Source organism: Lagopus muta, chromosome 17 (genome assembly GCF_023343835.1).
Source record: "Lagopus muta isolate bLagMut1 chromosome 17, bLagMut1 primary, whole genome shotgun sequence".
Lineage (NCBI taxonomy): Eukaryota > Metazoa > Chordata > Aves > Galliformes > Phasianidae > Lagopus > Lagopus muta.
In genome coordinates this window covers 11,349,869-11,368,495 of record NC_064449.1, presented here as the reverse complement: position 1 = coordinate 11,368,495, position 18,627 = coordinate 11,349,869, and the positions used below count along the sequence as shown (strand labels likewise).

Below are 18,627 nucleotides of genomic sequence, written 5' to 3'. Positions count from 1 at the left end.
ACCATTCCACCCAGCTTCCAGCTGCTTCCACGTCACTACAGAACAACTTAATGCTGCATCTCAACCAGAGGCCACTCTGTATATTCACACACCCAATTTCCCCCAAGGCAGGCTGAGAAAAGCTGGATTTAGCCTAATAGGATACAATTAAACCGATAAATAAGCAAAAGCCTTGCAACCACTCTGTTGTTAAGATTTATTACCTAGGTCTTACAGCAATAATACTACAGAAGCAGGTAAGACACAAAAGTAGTTTCTGGAAAGTATCTCACAGGCGTTAAGTCGATTCCTTCTCTTTGCATGCTGTATCTGTAGCTACAGAAGCTGCCTGGTTTGCATCAGTGTCATCTGGGTTGGCACCATCTAAGTGCTCTGAGTCGTTGCATTCTGCTGCGACTTGAGCAGCATCAGGCTTTGCTTCAGCAGAGCTTCCGTTTGCATATTCAACCCTTTCAAAGAGTATCAGTAACTCACAGTGCTTGGTCTGAGGGAAGAGATCCACAGCCATTGCTTTAACAGGACGGAAGGCAGCTCCTCTGACTCGGTTGGAAGGGGCCCGGCAAAGGCTTGGTGGGGAAGATGGGGGAGGAAGAACTGTATTAATATTATACTATGCTGTGTATCACCACTACTCTTCTAAGCTATTTCTTCCCCAAGCCTCAGCAGTGATAGGGTTTGTCAGCACCCCTGTACATAGGTTGTTCCCAAAGCAGCACCTTTTGCTTCAAGATGAAAAGTAAACTGCAATGAATAGGACTTAAAAAAATAAAAAGCCAATCTCAGCCCTCCTCCCCAGCAGCAGATTTTTTCTTTCTACCACATTCTACTTAATACAAGAACTACTTACTCCACAAAGTTATTCATTGCAGCTCTAGGATTGCAGGACACATAAATAAGCTTCTTCAGCTGTTCAGCTCTTCTAATTGCAAGAATTACTTTGGAATCTAGACAAAGAAGAGACTGGATGTGAGTGTCAACAGACTTCAGAAAAATTCCAGCACAGACTCCGTCACAAACAAAACTGGTGTGGCACTGCACCGCTCCAAGTCACAGTTACAGCCTCGCACTTTATTCTATTGGTATTTTCCTGGGCACCCGCCAGAAAACAACTGGGAGAATGCACTGAAAACTCCAAGGAGGAAAACTTACGCAGTCCTGCTCGAGGTGGATCTACAATAGTGATCAGGTTCTGGGGAGGTAACGCGTTAATTAAGGAAGGAACGATATCTTCAGCCTTCCCACAGTGAAATTCAATATTACTCAGTTCTGTAAAAACAAATTAATGTTATTAGTTACAGCATCTTTCAATACTGTCAATATGGAAGCCTTATGCCTTACAAACTACAAACTGTTTTGTCTACCAGAAATTGAAATTACCGCTGACTGCTGCATCAAGGTGTTTAAACAGCAGTAACTTATGTGTGTCATTATCTACACTAAAGCAAAAGCCCACAAAAAATAGCTGCTGTTTAATGTTTAATTCATAAGGGCAACTGTGGCTTTGTTTCACATTTGCGTTGAAGTGTTTATTTATGAGAAAAAACAACAAAGCAGTCAGCAGGAAAACTGATCATACAGATTATCATGCAATTTTGTTTTCAGGAGAGGTTATATTGTTAAAATGGACAAGATTATTATGGATAAGATGTAATTACAGGCTTCTTTGATAAGATGAACTAGCTGAGTAACTCCTACCCTTCCTAGAAAACAAAGATTTTAGCCTTTTAGCTTAACGAACCGTTAATCTGGGCATTGGCTTTGGCATCCTGCACAGCTTCTTGGCAGAGTTCAACTCCAATCACTTTCTTCACTTTCTACGGAATGAAGGGAAAAGATCAGCCCAGCACACGTAAATGTAGCAGTTATTCACAGCAGCAGTAATTAATAGGAACTTGGAGTAATACCTGGCTAGAGAACTCATGCCTTGCAGCCAGAAAAGGTTGAGAAGAAACCTGTGCAAACAACAGGGTCTTCTTAAGACTGAAACTGAGGGATGAATAGCATTTATCCCAGCAGGGAAGTAACTGACTCTACTTATGCTGGGCTTTTTATTTTCTTAGGGGAGACTCCAGACTTCCTCAAATGCTCTAGCAAGCTCTATGCCAAAAATGATGCAAGTATAAGAAATATTGGTTATTCATAACCAAAGATTTCTGACAAAACACAACTAGTTAAGTGGATACACCTTTTTTATTAAGTTTTGGCTACCCTACAGAATTATGGCCTCTTTTTTTAATTGAAAATAATTTAGGGCTCAACACAAGATTGAGTTTTCATAACATAACGTAACATAAACAACTTAATTAGAAATCAATTATATATATGTATGGGAATTGCTAAGTCAGCCTGAACCAATGATTGAGCACCTGGGGAAGGGACGCAGCCAGCACTGGGAGCACAGGCAGAAGCAATTCAGCTGCATAACCAGAAGGGGTGGAGCCTGGTCCAGCCCTCCCCAGGCCTCATCGAAGGGCTGGCAGCTACAAGAGAAGCATCCCTAGCTGGAGATCCCTCCTGCAGTGTCTGGTGAGCTCTGAGCCTTAGGATGGCTAAACAAATTTATCTTTTTTTGTTCCTGGAACTAGATTGTGACCATCACCCCTTTTTTGGGTCATTTAGAACTGGTTATCTGCTGTTGCCTTTTCCTACAATACATGTGTGTACATACATATATATACACACACACACCAAGTATTTTTTTTTTGTCAAAAGTGTAACAAAAGATCTACATCTGACTGTTAAAAGAAGATTATACCCAGGAGTAGACGTTACTTACCTTGGCCAAAGAAATCCCAATAGTTCCAGTACCACAGCAGATGTCGAGCACAGTGCTTTCTTGGCTCAGCTGTGCCCACTCCCTAATGGCAGCGTACAGAACTTCTGCAGCCTGTGTGTTTACCTGTGGAATTAATGTCAAACCAGTCTACTTCACAAACTGTAAACGTGTTTTAATGAGCTGCAGGAGAACAGCTTCTCTTTTACCTCATTTCTAAGAAACAAGCCCCATTCACGTGTAACCCAAAGTCACGCATGGCTGACTTCCAAGTCGTGACACCATTACAGGAGTTTCATTCAGTTCTGAAACACAATGATTTGGTTTCTATGTTCCTTCTGCTTCAGCACTTAACTCCGCTGCAACAGCACAGACTACATGGTCAGGATTAAAAGCATTGGGAGGGGAGAATTACCTCTTGGAAAAGGAAACGAACTACAAAGATTATGGAACTGCTGCTGCACGTTCTGTGCAAGGCCACTCAACAGGAAGCAAATGATATCAAAACACTGAAGCAGTGAAAGGAAAAGCTACCTTTGACATCCCACCAAACACATTAACGCTCATTTACTGAGTTTTAACAGCAGAACACAGTACTCAAATGTATTTGATTGCAACGAAAGTGTAAAAGGTTGCATCTCCTAAGTATATACTATCTTGTTATGGGGAAGTAGCCAATTCTGAAGGCAATAATGCAAATCCAGTTAAGTTAGCAGCTCAGTATCATCCTTACTTGAAAAAATGCATGAGGAGAAATTCTAAACTTTAGGCCAAGAAGTTCTTCATAGATGTATTTATCGCCAGCCACGTGCTCCAAAGGTAAGTCTTCCAGATTGGGAGATTTCCTGGAGGAAGGGGAGAAACAAACACAGAAAGCAGACAAGCACGTTTGTTGCCATTTTTCCCAAATCTGAAGTCATCTTGAAAACTATACTGCTACATACAGACAGAAATTTATTGTGTGCAACATCAACTGTGTTCTTCTACAACGTCGTCCCGAGTTTTTTTCTCATAATTCTTGTTCTATTTATACACAGTCGGGCCTAAAAGAGGCAGAACTTCACAGTCGAGAGCAAACAGCCACCTCCTGCAGCAACACCTCCGCAGTGTGGCAGCTACCCACTAACAGCGGGTTCACCACAAGGATGCTGGCTGCCTTTTTCCACTATGTGGAAGTTTCAGGAGTTTTGTGGAAAAAGTAAACAACTGTTCAGCTAATTAGTAATGCTGCTGATATCTTCAGGAATTAGAAACAGATGAACTAAGGGTGTGGAAGTGCCACCTACTTTACTGTTGAAGACAACAAAACTGCTGCCACCCGAATTCCCCACAGCAAAGCTGAGTCCCTTACCTTTGGCCTTCCTCCACAAAGTACAGGGAAGTAACGCCGCTCTCCTTCCCTGCCCCTGCAGTGAAGTGCTCTGCCAGAGCAGCCTTCAGCTCAGCCAGCTCCTCTCTGCTTAACTTCTAAAGGTTTCATTGGAAAGGAGGGAGAATAATAATCTGTGTGACTTAAGAGAGATTATTTGCTACATGCCACCTGTATGGTAGCAGCATATAATAGAGAAGACAACTTACTGATGTAAATTAATTGCTCATTTACATGAATCAGACCATTTTAAATAGAAAAGTAGTTGCAAATAACTACTCATTTCTCTTTCACGTGCACTATTCAGAAAAACAAATTAATGTAATTTAGGCATCTCAAATACCTGAGGATTAAAGTAAACGACTGCCATGATGTGGCCATTCCTGCTGGTACGGACCGTGAGCTGCTTCCAGTGACCTTCGTAGGTTTCTGGGCTGTAAACTGAGTAAGGGGTTGACCTGCAATGTTCAGAATCTGGGTTATTTAAAAAGGAATTGCTGTGGGGGGACAACATTCAATAGTTTATTGAAATAAAAGCAGCTCGGCAGGTAAAGCAATGAATCTGTTAAAGCAGAAGCGACATTGATTTGTCAAGAAAAGGATGACTTCCAAATCTGAACTGAGGAAAAAAAGATGAAGTAGATCCTATCTCCTCCTGCAACAATCTGTCCTTAGCTTTTCATAATCCTCATCCGCTTTAATCCTCCCAAACTCATAGAGAGCACAGGCAGCCTCTCACCATGTACAGAAAATGAAACAACTTAAGTGCCTTCATGGCTCCATGGCAAGTTGGAACTGCCCATTTCCACAATTATTCTGAGGTTTCGATGGCTGAGGATTTAACTGCTTTTTTAACTAATCTCTCCTTTTTAAGAAAGCATTGCTGCTCGCCCATTAATGTTTTACAGTTGTCTTGCAGGATGATTCTCCCTCAAATCAGCCAAGCAGCTGCTTTTTGTTAATAAGAATTCTACGTGAAGCTGTCTTACAACTGCTTGTAGTTAATCTTATGAGAACTTTTGAGTATCCCAGACATCAAAACTTTCACAGGTAACTCATTTTACTTTTGCTCACCTTATGTAGTCTTGAAAAGTTTTTACTACTTTTTTGGCAACAGCAGGAATGTGAATGGTATCAAACGGCTCCACTACAGCGCAGGTACCACCCTTGTATTTGCCAAGACGACAACCCACAGTTTTGTCTTCTTGATTTACACCAATCCCAATCAAGAACTCGCATTTGTTGCGATATTCAGTCTAGATTTAAAATAAAGTAATGGAAGAGGTTTATACAGCACTCTCTGTATATGCCATGTTCATCCTGAAACAACTCTCACGTGGCCACAGGTACTTATGCACGCCTGCAGGACATTGCAGTTCCTACAGAAGATGCTCCCAAGCTTTGGTGGAGGGGAACTAATGGCCATAATGACAAAGCACAAAGGAATTGCTATTCCAAGAGCAAACTCCTGCGCTCTCTGCAACATGTTTCCATTAGCCTACAACATGCTTGTAGGGACAGCACGCTTTTTAAAGGTACATTATTCTGCTTCTAGCAAACTTTCCCAGGCAGTATTTGCATGAAAGGCAACAATGCCTACAATTCATGATTGTGAGAGGAAGAAAAACCCTCAGTTTCTTCACTGTCTCTTAGGACGGCCGCCTGAACGCTGAGCTCCCTGCCAGCCCAGCGATCCGTTACCTGTAACGGTGAGGCCTTCACTCCCTCTATGGGGCAGCACATTCTGTTGTACTTCTGCTTCTGCAGGAATAGCCAGGGCAGCAGCGCTCTGTTGGTATTTCCAATTTCCCTGCCCGGATCAGAAACAACAATTAAAAGTACACGTTTGGATCAAGTGAGGTTAACAGTTACATGAGACTTTTTTTTTTTTTCCTGTTGTGGCCCACAAAGGCATGAGTTATCACTTGGTCAGAGGAAAACCTTCCATGGTGTAACAGGGGAATAGAGCTCTCGTGTCACAGGGCCCGCAGCGCCAAGAAACGAGACTTTGTGCAATTTTATGGTAGGTGCCGAAGTGACCAGCGCACCCAACGCACGGGCGGAACTTTATCTACAGGATTAAGGGAAACGATGGAAAAACGCTTCCATTTGCAAAGACCGAACATGAGAAGCGAGGGGATAACTTGTGAGAGAAGCCCAGCGGAGTGGGGCCGTCGCTGCACAGCACTGCCCGGGCCGGGCGGCCCCTCTTGCCGTGCGGGGCCCCGGGCCGCGCATCCCGCTCCCGCAGCTCCCCGAGCCGCAGGCGGTGCCCGGCGGCTCCCCGTTCGCGTCGGGCCGAGGGCGGCGTTACCGGCGGCATTACTTGGCCAGCTTCTGCAGCACCCGCTCGCACTCCTGCCGTTTCTCGGCCAGCTGCTGCTCGTAGGGCACGGCCCACAGCGGGGTGACCACGTCGGCGATCCGCTTGCCGAGGGGCTCCCCGGCCCCGGCCCCCTCCTCCCGCTGCCGTTTCCTCGCCATGGGATCGGCCTTGGGCTTGGCCGCCCGCACGCCCAGAGCGCGGCCCTTCCACGCGGCGCCCTGCAGCGCCCTGACGGCCTCATCCCGCTGCTCCTCGCTCCTGAACGTCACGAAGGCGAACGTCTGCCCGCCGAGCAGCTTGATCTTGTGCGGGCTCAGCCCGTGCTTGGCCAGGAACTTCTTCACGTCGTTGAAGCCGACGTACTTGGGCAGGTTCCGAATCTCCACCTTGTAGATCTCGGAGGTGAACAGCTCCGCCCGGGTGTAGCCGTACGCGTCGGGGGCGCCCTCGGCCGCCTCCATGGCGCCGCGCCGCGGGACGGGAGCGGCTCCGGAAAAAGGAAGGGAAGAAAGAGAGCGGCCGCCACCCGCTTCTTCTAAGGGCGCTCCTCGGGGCCGCCGCGTCCCATAAAAAATCGCTGCGAACGACGCGCCGCCTCAGCGCTCCCTCAGCGCCGCCGCCATCTTAGGCCGGGCCGCCGCGGCGGGGGGGAGAAGGAAGGAAAGGAGAGGAAAGGAAAGGAGAGCAAAGAAGAGGAAAGGAAAGGAGAACCGCCAGGCCAGGGCTCCGCTCTGCCGGGCGGGGTTCGAAGCTCCGCGCTGCCCCGCGCGAGGTGGAGGGGCGGGGTGGGCGGCGCGGAGGGAAGGGGGCGTTTCCCATCGTGCCTTGCGGCGGCGCGGGCTGCGGGAATGAGGTAAAGGCGGGAGGGGCGGGGGCGCGCGGCAGGAAGCGCAGCGGCGGCGAGCGGAGCGCAGCGAGCCCGGCCCTATGGCGGACACCAAGGTGAGCGGCGACGGGAGGGCGCCGAGCGGCGAGGGTGGTGGGTGGGAGAGAGAAAGGCGGTGGAGTGGGCCGGGGTGGGGGATGGGGGGCGACGGAAGCGGGCGGGGGCCGTGCAGGGCCGAGGCCCGGTCGGGGGCCGAGCCGCGCGGAGGCGGCCGGGGCAGCGCCGCTCTCGGGGCCGCGCTCGGGCGGAGCTCCGCTCCCCGGGCCGTTCCCGCTCCTTCCGCCTTTCTTTGCCCCGCGGCCCGGCCCGGAGCAGCCCACGTGCCGCCTGTCGCGATACCGGCCTGCCCGCTCCCGCACGTGGCGGCGGGGCCGCGGTACCGCGCTGGGGCCGCTCCGCTCCTTTCCCCTCCCCTTCCCCACGCGCTCTAACGCGACTCGCTTCAGTCTTAACGTCCCGCTCCGTCGGGGACGCGCCGAAACGTAGCGGAGCGCTCGTTGAATAACCGAAAGTTTTTCGCAGCGTTGTTTCCTGTCCTTTTCTTTCCGTGGAAGCGCGGCGCTCCGTGCCGCCCCTCAGCAGGCCCCGCGGGCCGGGAGCGCCGTGCGTGCGCCCTGCGGCTGTGTTCGCCTTTGTGTTGTTCGAGCAGCACCGACGAAAAGACGCGGATCGCCTCTCCGCCTGAGATCGCTGTTTTGGCCTCGTTAAGTTTGCAGATCGCTCTCCCTTGTAGGCTCCTTCGCTGAGCGCGCCTACTGGCGCACCTGCCTGCCACGCGGCCGTGGTGCCGAGCCTCCTCACCGGGCTGCAGCTTTCATGAGCCCGGCTGTGCAGGTGGACCCCGAGTGGCTGCGCAGGAAGCCTTATGTTGGCCATTTAGCCACCGGTTAAAAACAAAGGTCCTCAAAGGGTGCGGTGATGAAGAAAGTAAACTTAAATAACTTCATGAGTGTTGTTGCTGTGCTGCGGAAATCTGACTTGGGGAGTTCTGACACATAGGGCGAGAACAATGAACTTCTGTTGCCTGTCTTGATGGAGTTGGGCTGGTAGAGGTGGTTTCTTTAGTGATGTTTTTACCCCCTGTTAATGGTAGGTTGTCAGCCATGAAGTAGTGTGTCCATTAGTAGCATAAAGCACATTGTGCTGGAGAAATGATTGGAGAAGTGACTTTTCAGCAGCCAGAAGCCAGGATAGTAAAACAAAACCAGCATGAGGCTGTTTCTTTTGTAGTCTAACTGCACATTGACGCAGAGCAATTAATTTTCAACTGTGAATTTGGTTTATTTTTAGAGCACGGCTCAGTTGCTGAGATGCAATTGCTGAATAGATGTGAATATAAGTATGCAGCAAGTTTATCTTTCTTTTTTGCTTTTCCCCCTTCCAGGAAGCACACGAGGAGCATGATACTTCCACTGAAAACGCGGATGACTCTAACCATGATCCTCAGTTTGAACCCATAGTTTCCCTTCCTGAGCAAGAAATAAAAACTCTGGAAGAGGATGAGGAGGAGCTCTTTAAGATGTAAGTAGAGCACTTCTACGCATTATCTAACTGCTTATCATACTTAAGTTTGACTGTGTTACAGGGAAGTTGGATGACTTGTTAGGAGTCTCTGTACGAAGCAGCAGTGTAAATTGGCTGCTGTTTGCTGTAGTGGCAGAGTTTGAGCTGGGGAGGGCTGACAGCACTGCTCCCAAGGAACTGATTAAGGTCTGGAATAGCATGAAGAAGATGGCATCATGAATTTGGCTTTAATATTGTCTCATTTAGCCTGAAAGAAAACATTAACTTGGGTAATAACTAAAGGTTTGAAGGTATGTGGTAGTAGTCTAAAACATATAGTGCAAAAGAAATGGAAGAGCAGCATGGGACCCAGGCACATCCCAGACAAAACTCTGTTTGGAACTAGTGTCTCTTGAGCAGATGTTTCCTTTCCTTTAGCAGTGTCTTAAGCTCTTCAGGCTAAGTCTGTGATCAGTGTTGACTGATCTCCCAGACTATTCCTGTTTTTCCCTTTTGGCACACTGGCATCTTGAAAAATTTAAAGAATGATGTTCTAAAGCTGGTAAGCTGCACTGCGGTGCAGCACGAGGCTTCCCTTGTACCTGACTGAAAAGCAGCAATAACAAGGATTTGGGAGTTGGAAGGGAGTGATTCTAGAGGGTGAGGGGCTTTGTTAACAGTGCTTCAAACATCGGGCTTGGAATTACACAAGAGCCTTAGTTTCAGGCTACTCAATTTTTTGAGTTAGAATTACTGCTGGCTGGCTGTAGCAGTTGTATTCCTAGTGTAGGAACTCTACGAATAGCAAAAGCTGTTATTTATACATTAATTTAAAATGCCAAATACATTCATTTCCTGAAGTGTGTCCAGAATATAACAAACCAGGGTAGATGTTAAAGAATTCCTCACAGCTGGCAAGTAAACTTGAGTGTGTGTCAGTTTCTGACACTGCATGCTGAATAAAAACAGTGGTCACAGAATCACACAGAATATCAAGCTGGGAGGGACCCACAAGACTCATGAAGTCCAACTCCTGGCTCCACACAGGACCACCCAAGGTTCTTGTGTGGCTCAAAAGCCATCTGCTGTACCATACAGTGGAAGTGTTGTTTCGATGAGCTGTTATGTGCAGGCTGACTTCTTACGTTCTTCCTTCTTTAAGGCGAGCAAAGCTGTTCCGATTTGCATCCGAGAATGACCTTCCAGAGTGGAAAGAGCGAGGAACTGGTGATGTCAAACTGCTGAAGCACAAGGAGAAGGGAACAATTCGCCTCCTCATGAGGAGGGATAAAACTCTGAAAATCTGCGCGAACCATTACAGTATGTTATGCACTGCTATACATGCTACTGTTTTGTGTTTGTTTTTAAATTAAGCTTGATGGAGCTTTATACATTGAAAGTTAAGAGCCCAGTGGCTTTTAGCAGTATCTAGAGAATTGCTGCCTCTTAAAGCGAGTGTCCAACTTCCAGCAGACTATAAATACTGTCATTTCTTGCCCTGACCATAGAAGACTTGTTTCAAAACATGAATGCTCACCTTCATGAACAGAAGGAGGCTGTGGTTTGATGATGGCCTGCAGCATTGAGTATGAAAGCTCTTAGTTTTAAAGAGTGCTGATGTTTGAAGACACTTTGAAATTTAACTGGGATAGACGGACACAGTGTCACTGATCACAACAGTTTGTTGTTTTTTAATGGTCACAGAAAATGTGGACTTATGTAGTATCTTTGGAGTTAAGCTACATGCAGGTAGTTTGAAACAATTGCTTAATTTAACAATACAGTTCTGAGAACAGAAGTGATGACTTATTTTTCTGTGGACAAACCTTTACAGAAGGTCAGACAAATCAGAGCACAGGTGTTCCTGGCTTTGGGTGAAAGAAAAGGGAAATACAAAAGTAGCACAGTCCCTAACCAGTAACAGTAATCAACCTTTTCTTTAGGAAAATATCCACATAAACAGATGTTTTTCCTGGAAAAACTGCTTGTGGTATGGATTCCTTTACTGAATTTCTGGTGATGTGCAGGCAGACAAAAAGACCCTTTTCATTTTTTACAAGCATTAAGTGAAACAGTGAAATCCCATCTCTAAATTTATTTAAAAAAAAAAAAAAAGTGAGTTGACTGTCTTTAGATTTCTTCCGAACGAAACACAAGAGCCAGGCATTGGGATGGGGGGAAGCAAGGAATGCACATGTCTGAACTGTGTGCAGTGGGAGAGGGCTGAGTGGTGTGAGCAGTAACGTTCAGACTCCCCCATTCAGTTGGGTTAAGTAACAGTGGTGTCACGGAGGGAAGGGGCTCCATTTTGTGGGAAGGAGCAAGAGGGCTGAAAATGTGCTGTGTGCCTTTTACAGCAGTGCAGAATTTTGTGATCCCTTGTAGTAAAGCTCTCAGCAGAGAGCCTGATTAGATGACTAAGTGTAGGAATAGCTATTTTTTTCAGAGTATACCATATTTTCAGTGTGCAAAAGAATGGTCTTTCTCTCCGAGTGTCTTTTCTTCCTAAACCGTTTGACTGTTCCTAAGGGTTGTGCTTAATGCTTCCATCTCTCAGGTAAGTATAGAAGTTGTTTGTTTTGGGACAGAATTAAGATGCACTATAGTGAATCCATCACTCTTTTATACAGTGATGACATTGTGTCATTTTACTGGAGGATGCAAAGAAAAATATATTTGGATGCCACTGTTTTTTTTTTATTTATCCATAAGTAATTCTCTATAAAATGCATTATGTAAGCAACAAAACCATACAGACTGATGAAGGCTGGTGTGGAAAACGTGTATTAACTGTGCTCTGTACCTCTTCTAATGCTTGCTTTTCAGTCACACCCCTAATGGAGCTGAGGCCTAATGCTGGGAGTGACAGGGCATGGGTCTGGAACACACATGCTGACTTTGCAGATGAATGCCCCAAGCCTGAGCTTCTGGCAATCCGGTTTTTAAACGCGGAAAGTGAGTGGACAGCTGCTGAACTTGTTGTACTGTGCTCTGAATGCTGCTGCAGAACACTGTTAGATATGGTACCCTACCTAGAAGCTTTAGCTAATTGCTGCCTTCTCTGGGAGAAGTCAGTTACTATTTTACCAAATGTGTTGATGTATGGTGTAACAGCTAAATCTTAGTAATGTTTTCAGAGCTTTATGCCATAAGAACTTCTTAAGCTTAAGCTTTTTCATGCAAACATAATGCTGACTGAGCAGATGACGGGTGACCAGACATAAGTCAGCCCTTCACATATCTTTTGTGATGCTTGAGAAGGAGTTGTATTTCTTGAACTAGTTCACAGCTGCTTCTGAATTTCCTGTGGGGCAACAGTGACCTCGTGTGGTCAGTCGTGCCAAGCTGGCAGACCAGATTGCTGTTTCTATGGCTCTAGTGTTAAGCACCTTGACTGAGCAGACTAGCAATCTATTGTTGCTTGTATTCACTGTGTATGAACATTGTTTAGGATAACTTAGACCAAAACATAAGACAGATCATATTTCTCTAGCTATTGTAGTCAAGATTAACTTGAATTCGAGGCTTTGTCTCACAAGTACAGTACTCAAGCTTTATCGTTAGCACTTGTTGCTGAGACCCTAAGTTGTGTCGTGGTGTTCCTCTGGGGTGTAATGTAGTGGAGGGCCAGTATTTCATAGCTAATCTTCAGTCTGCTGTGCATAGCTGTGTTAGGATACCGTTGTATTCTTATTTTTGTGGGGCAGGGGCAGCTAGGAGTCTTACTGACCACACGGCAGTTCCTTCTGGAATCTTATTTGAAATATTTTGAAAGTGTGAAGGGCTTTCTTAGATTTGCTGCTCAAGATCTGCACAAAAAAAAGTGACTGAAAAACTTTGTGGAGCTTTTTGTATGATCTTAAGCTCAATCACTCTGTAAGTACCTACAAGTTTTGTTTACACAGCCACTGATTTTGAGGGAAGATACTTGAGAAACATTCAGTGTTGCAAGGAGGTAAAGTTAATGAAAAAGTATTCTGTCTTTACTGAAACAGATGCACAGAAATTCAAGGCAAAATTTGAAGAATGCAGAAACGAAGTAGACAAGAGAGCAAAAAAAGGTAAGGGTTAAGTCTTACATGTTGTGCCTCTTCTGTTTGCTGGTTATAGCCCCCAGTGTATTGTTGTGTTTGAGCAGACTCACTCTGTACCGAACTGCAGCCTTCAGTTCAGGTGCTTTTTTTGTCTGCGAGAGTAATCACTCACAGGCATGATGAATGCCTTCTTTCTTGTGGAAGGCTGTTACAATTGCTATTGGGACATGGCTTTGCTTTTTCTTTTTCTTTTCTTTTTCTTTTTTCTTTTTTTTTTTGTTTTTTTTTTTTTTTGAACTGCTGCAGAAGTGTTTTGGTTTACAATACTCAAGTGAACTGTGAGCACTCTAACCACAGTGATATTTTCTCCTCCTAGTTTCCCATCCCGAATTCCACAACTACGTAGTCATGGAAATAGAATGTTCAGTTCTAATACTTAATGTATTTGGAGTGGTAGAATGTCTTCACAGGTCTTTATTGAATAGCTTAATGCATCACATTGTGTAATTGTCTGTTACAAGATAGCATATCTTGTGAAATAAACACCTCCATCTTCCTAAAGTACAGATTACAAGTAGTTGGCAAGCAACGCTTTTGATATTCAGATCAGAATCCTTCACTCTTAGGAACTGCCTGTCTGTCCCACTTCCAAAGTGGGGAGGTGGGGTCTTGGGGAGGCTGGTTTTCATTTGAGATGGACTAGAAGCTGGGACTTGGGAGATTTCCGTGTTGCATGGGGTCTGTTTCTGGTAGCATGAAAGGTGACCAAATGATAAGTATTTCTCTGTCAGTACAGTTAGACACTCGTCTAGTGATTAAAATATCCAAATGGTATTTCTTGAATTCTGACACTGGAAGGAATTAGTAAAGAAGAAACAGAATGAGTCACTCCAGTGCTCAGTGGGAAGTTGCTTTTGCTCTTACTCTAAATACAGGTTGTCTCTCCTCCCTATCCTCTTTACCTTCCACCTTTACTGTTCCTCTGTTACAGGAAAATTGACTACTTCCTCTGTGTAACTTTTTTTTTCCCTCATCAATCTCTTAGCAGGCACAGACAAAAATGACAGTGCCGATAAAGTTGCTGAAAAACTAGAGGAGCTTTCTGTAAAGGATGAGAGCAAAGAAGCTGAGAAGAAAGAGACCAAGGAAAATGAAGAAAAGCAATAAGTCATCCTGGGCCTTGCAGTTTTTCTTTATATTTTTTCTTTTTTTTATTTTTACAAGGGACTTTATAAGGAACTGAATTCAATGTTCAGGTTGTTTTTTCTAAGCTTTTGCCCTTTTGAAGATGTCTTCAGAAAATCCATTCCCCAGTCATGAAAATGTACTGTGCTAACTTTCTTTTCCATAGTGGAAACACTTATTTATGGTCATCCAAAAGAGTGAATAAAACAAACTTGAAACAGCATCAGAGGATAGAACTGAGTTTTCTATATGCTTTAAAGGCTTATGAATACAATTGTTTCATTGGGTGTTGACATGCATGTTGTCCTACCCAGGCTAACTAGATGAACAGACTTTACAAACAGGGAAGATTAGGATGGCATACACGTCTTCTGAAACTAATACAGCAATCCTTTCACATTCCTCTCTGCTCTTTGTTCCTGGGCAGGAAACACACCTGTGATTCTTGAAATGCAGCAGGTTTGTGACATTAGACAGTAGAGCATTCCTGGTGCACTATTAATGGTGTTCCATTGGACAGGGAAAATAAAGGGGGAGCAAACATTATGTGAGACCTAGAGTATTTTCCTACTAGAGAAGAAAATCTCAGCTCTACTGCTCATGAAAGTCATTAATGTTAGCAATGCTTGAGCCTAGCACAAAGCTGTAGCTGTGAACCCAGATCTTCCACAATGTGCTTCTTGCTGACTGAAGTGTTGTCTTTATATTAAGATGTATGCAGAGAAGTCTTAAATGTTGGAGTACCAGCAGTCAGCATATTATAACAGTCACACTCTAAAATTTATAAGCCTTTGTTTTTGTGTTTTTTCAGGGCCTTGGAGCTTAATATTGCTTTTAAGAATTGGGGAGGTGGTGACCTTACAGGATGCCTTCTGGGAGTCTGTCCCTCTTGAAGGGAGAAGTTCAGTTATTCTCTTAGGTGATCATGTACACACTGAAGGGGCACAACTCTTGCCAGTAATGAGCAAGTTGATCAAATCTCTTTCCTACAAGCGTTAATTGCTTGCCTGGTTTCAAGTTACTGCTAGAGAGTAGGAGAAAATATATATTAAGTGATAAAACCAACACAATTTAAGTTGGATAGATTAATTGAATTTTGTTGTTAACCACTAATACAAGGTTAGTGTTAGATAGCAATGGAATTCTATGTTACTATTCTCAAACTATGAAAACTGAACAAAACTTGCTAAACTTTGTATGGTGTTAATATTGGCTAGTGAGACCTCTGTCTTCATAAAAAGGCTTTCTAAGTAGACTGGACTCTGCAATCTATCTGAGGAAAACAGACCTAAAAAAGAGCAACTTGTGTTTCTGCTTAGTACTGCCTTTTATGCTACCGAACCAGTAGTCTTACACGTGGAACTGCAACTAAGGTACTCACTTCATTCAAACAAAGTAATTCCTTTAGTGTTGTACACGTTCCCCTTCAAGTACAGCAGATATTAAAAGTCTGTTAATTAACAAAGATGGTCGAAAGGCAAAATACAGTGTTCTTCAGTGTTTCTGGTTTGGAAATAACAAAGCAAAGCTCTTTTGAAGTACGTAGCATTTGAATGTAAAAGCCAAATTGTTATCCATGAGTCACTGTAAATTCTCTGATCTGATAATGTCAAACTGTGTCTAAATTGATAGAAATGACATTTAAAAATTTCAAAATAAATGTAAATTTTCATTTAAAGGATTTGCTGTTTATTTAAAGAACTGCTGGGAATGTGCTCTTGGCCTGTGGGGCAGATGGAGATGACAGAGCATGATGGAGGCAGCAGCACGGGTGGAGGTGGTTTCACTAGCATTGTGCTGCAGACAGGAGGAAGCATCATTTGCCTTAATATTCTAAGTGTTCCTGTCTTAATGTTTGCCTTAGTATTGACAAAGTCTATTTAACTGTATTACCTTCTTTCTCTCTCCCTTCCTCCCCCTTACCTGTGCATACTGTACTGATTTTCAGATGTTTCCCTTCCTGCTTAGGTTAATTGGTCCATGTTTACAGTTCATGGATTGCTAACAAGTGATTTCTCTGGTTAGCACTTGGCTGAGGAAGGTTCTGGTCCTGTAGAGCTGGCTACTCAACAGCCTGGGGATGCCTTACAGTTCTTCCAAACTGGACTTAGCTAAAATTACTATTGCTTTGAAATAGAAGGAAGGGGAATAACCCAGTGCTTCGCTGATGCACCAAAATCTTCAACGATGTACCATTTCAGAGCCAGAAGATAAGGGGAAGAATTGTTCGTGTAACTTCTCAGCACATGAATTTAAGTACGGAGTATCAACAAGTGGTCTGCTGGTGAACGTGCAGCCTACAGCAGTCCCTCAAAGCGAGTTGCATTCGTGGAAATACTTTTTGTTCGTGTGAAGTTCAGATTTGTGTGTACAGCGTTACAAACAACCGGTGTTTTAAGCACAGACCGGGTCGTGGCCCAGTCTTGCAGTACACGTGAAGTAGCACTAGCCTGCAAGCTCTTCTGGGGAATTTTATTTAGACCTGACTCGTGCGGGTGGCCAAAGCGCTCTCCTAACACGCGTCTTCTGCTTTACTGTGTGCTTCAACAGTCAGCGACCCGCGTCCAGCCGCGGCGGGGCAGATGCCGCCCGAGCACAGCCCTGCTTCGGCTCGTTGCGCTGCTACGTGCGCCGGAAGGCTTTCAGCTCAGCACCGCGCGGCACTCTTTAAAACGCCGACCCGTTAGGCGCGGGGCAAAGGACCGGGCCGAGTGTTCCGGGCCGAGCAGCTGCCGGCCCCGCAGCCCCTGGCGCCCCGCCTCCGCCCGCCCGGCGCGCTGCAGCCGAGGCTCGTGGCAGCGCCCTGCCCCAGGCTGCCGCCGCTTTCCAGCGCTGCAGAGCGCCGGATGACGCCGCGGGGCAGAGCCCGGCTCTCGCGTAACCGCGTGCCTTCGGGCCGGTGCTCGCTCTGCTTTTCCACATATTCAAAGCCGACGCTTTCGGTTTTATTGCAAACTGCAAAGCTGAGAGCCCTCGTTTTATATGAGTTTTTGCTCCCGCAGTTCTTCTTGTTCTGTTCCGAGCTCCGCCAGGCCCGCAGCGCTCGCCTCCCGTCCCGCGGCCCCGCGGTTCGGAGCAGCGCCGCGTCGGACGAGCCGAGCGCCCGCACCGCCCCTCCGAGCTCCTCGGCGCCGCCCCGCGCGGAACCCGGGGAGCGGCCCCGGCACGGGGAGCGGCCGCGCCGCGCTCCTCCCGCGCCGCCTGAAGGGGCGGCCGACATCCGCCGGGTGGGCCGCGCCGGGGGTGGGATTTCCTGTGCCGGAGGTCAGCCGCGGCCCGGCCCTCGCTGCTGCCGCCCGGCCCCGCTGTGCCCGCGTCCTCCCGGCCGCTCCTCCCGGCTCGGACTCGCTCAGTGATGTGTAAGCCACAGGATGCCCAGCAGCACCGGCAAGAGGTTTAAACCGACCAAATACATCCCCGTCTCCACGGCGGCCGCCTTGTTAGTGGGTTCGACGACTTTATTTTTCGTTTTCACGTAAGTACCACCGTGGGGGCCGGCGGCTCCCCGGCCCCGCTCCCTTTCGGCCGCCGCCGGGCCGGGTTAGCGGCGCCGGAGCCGCCGGCCGTGCGTTCTTTATGTAACCGAGCTCGGAGCCCGAGGAGCTGACGGGTGCGTCGAGATTTGCTCGAGGGAAGGAGCGGGGGATGGGGGGGGAATGAAACTTTTTGTTGCCCCCGTTTTCTGTCGCTCCCGCGTCCCCTCATGGCAGAGCGCAGTGCCGGCGCTGCGGGGCGGTGGTCTGGCCGTGCCGCCCAGCGCGGGGTTCGGGCCGCGGGTGGCTGCGCGGGTTCGGCTGTGCGGGGCTGTGCGGGCTGTGTGCTGGAGCGGCCGAGGGCTCGGTGTTTGTGTGCGCGTGGCCGCGTTTTTAACCTCCTTAAGTTGTGCCGTAATGTAATGCTCGGCGTTTCACGGCGCTCCTTACTGGTGCGGGTGTCGTGGCTCAGCATGCAGAGCGAAATGCAGATGTCGTTTTGCCAAGCGGTTTCTTAAATCAGAGCGGCGTTTGACGCCGAGCAGTGCTCTTGGCTTAGTGTGACGTGATTACTGGCTGCTGGCTTTAATGCCTCTCACGCTTAGGGATCGCCGAGCCCTTTCAGGATACCGCACCGTTTCAGCTGGTAGAACCGGCATGTGTATAAACCCATCCTTGTCACTGGGCTCCTCATCATGGCTGGGGCCTCGCGGGCACACGCAGCACACGAGTTGCCTTTGGCCACAAACTCGGCTCACAGCGTGCTGTGTTTATTCTGTTCACGTGGTTTCACAATCAGAAAAAGGGATCTTAATGCCAGCATTTTCCTGCACCTGGAGAGATGGGTGCATGCTGAGGTTGTCTCGGGAGCTGCGTGTTGCTTTTCATGTGACGCTCTGAACGTGTGGCTGTGATGGATGTGCTGCTGTGCAGCCCTTGGCTGTTACACCCTGCCATGGCAGCAGGGTGCCGCGGGGATGTCCCTGTCAGAATCTGTCACTGTATGGAGGAACAGTTTGTAGTCTGTTACCAAATCTCAAACTTAATCCCGCTCTCTGTTAGCAGTGAATAATTACAT

The 18,627-nt window shown here is 47.0% G+C and overlaps 3 protein-coding genes and 1 non-coding gene across 5 annotated transcripts in view; 3 read left to right on the top strand and 1 right to left on the bottom strand.

Moving 5' to 3' along the window:
- Positions 1-182: 182 nt before the first annotated feature.
- On the bottom strand, positions 183-7,274 carry TRMT2A (tRNA methyltransferase 2 homolog A). Its single transcript, XM_048963956.1, has 11 exons — positions 6,469-7,274; positions 5,844-5,952; positions 5,217-5,398; positions 4,486-4,600; positions 4,125-4,240; positions 3,507-3,618; positions 2,777-2,899; positions 1,739-1,814; positions 1,150-1,266; positions 848-944; positions 183-566 (listed from the first exon to the last, which is right to left on the bottom strand). Exons 1-11 carry the CDS (start codon positions 6,927-6,929, stop codon positions 278-280), a joined length of 1,797 nt encoding a protein of 598 aa, XP_048819913.1. The 5' UTR covers positions 6,930-7,274; the 3' UTR covers positions 183-277.
- Position 7,275: 1 nt separating this feature from the next.
- Positions 7,276-14,299, top strand: RANBP1 (RAN binding protein 1). Its single transcript, XM_048963978.1, has 6 exons — positions 7,276-7,410; positions 8,739-8,875; positions 10,020-10,177; positions 11,684-11,812; positions 12,853-12,918; positions 13,937-14,299. The coding sequence occupies exons 1-6, from the start codon at positions 7,396-7,398 to the stop codon at positions 14,056-14,058; spliced, it is 627 nt and encodes a 208-aa protein (XP_048819935.1). The 5' UTR covers positions 7,276-7,395; the 3' UTR covers positions 14,059-14,299.
- On the top strand, positions 12,992-13,124 carry LOC125701981 (small nucleolar RNA SNORA77). Its single transcript, XR_007380413.1, has one exon. It is a non-coding gene; the product is annotated as a small nucleolar RNA SNORA77 (small nucleolar RNA).
- Positions 14,300-17,325: 3,026 nt separating the features above from the next.
- Positions 17,326-18,627, top strand: part of ZDHHC8 (zinc finger DHHC-type palmitoyltransferase 8) — an 85,154-nt gene continuing 83,852 nt past the window's right edge. For both annotated transcript variants that reach the window (XM_048963950.1, XM_048963949.1), the window contains exon 1: positions 17,326-17,551. In XM_048963950.1, coding sequence (XP_048819907.1) covers positions 17,448-17,551 — 104 coding nt within the window. In that variant the 5' untranslated portion in view covers positions 17,326-17,447. The remainder of the gene's footprint in view (positions 17,552-18,627) is intronic.

Bases quoted from the DNA above. Each gene is read 5' to 3' on its own strand.
- TRMT2A (XM_048963956.1), bottom strand. From the start codon at position 6,929: ATGGAGGCGGCCGAGGGCGCCCCCGACGCGTACGGCTACACCCGGGCG. The intron at 5,953-6,468 runs GTAATGCCGCCG...TGATCCGGGCAG, and splicing joins GTGCTGCAGAAGCTGGCCAA to GGAAATTGGAAATACCAACA. The intron at 3,619-4,124 runs GTAAGGGACTCA...CCCTTCCTCCAG, and splicing joins TTTGTGGAGGAAGGCCAAAG to GAAATCTCCCAATCTGGAAG.
- RANBP1 (XM_048963978.1), top strand. The intron at 8,876-10,019 runs GTAAGTAGAGCA...TCCTTCTTTAAG, and splicing joins GAGGAGGAGCTCTTTAAGAT to GCGAGCAAAGCTGTTCCGAT. The intron at 10,178-11,683 runs GTATGTTATGCA...CTTGCTTTTCAG, and splicing joins AATCTGCGCGAACCATTACA to TCACACCCCTAATGGAGCTG.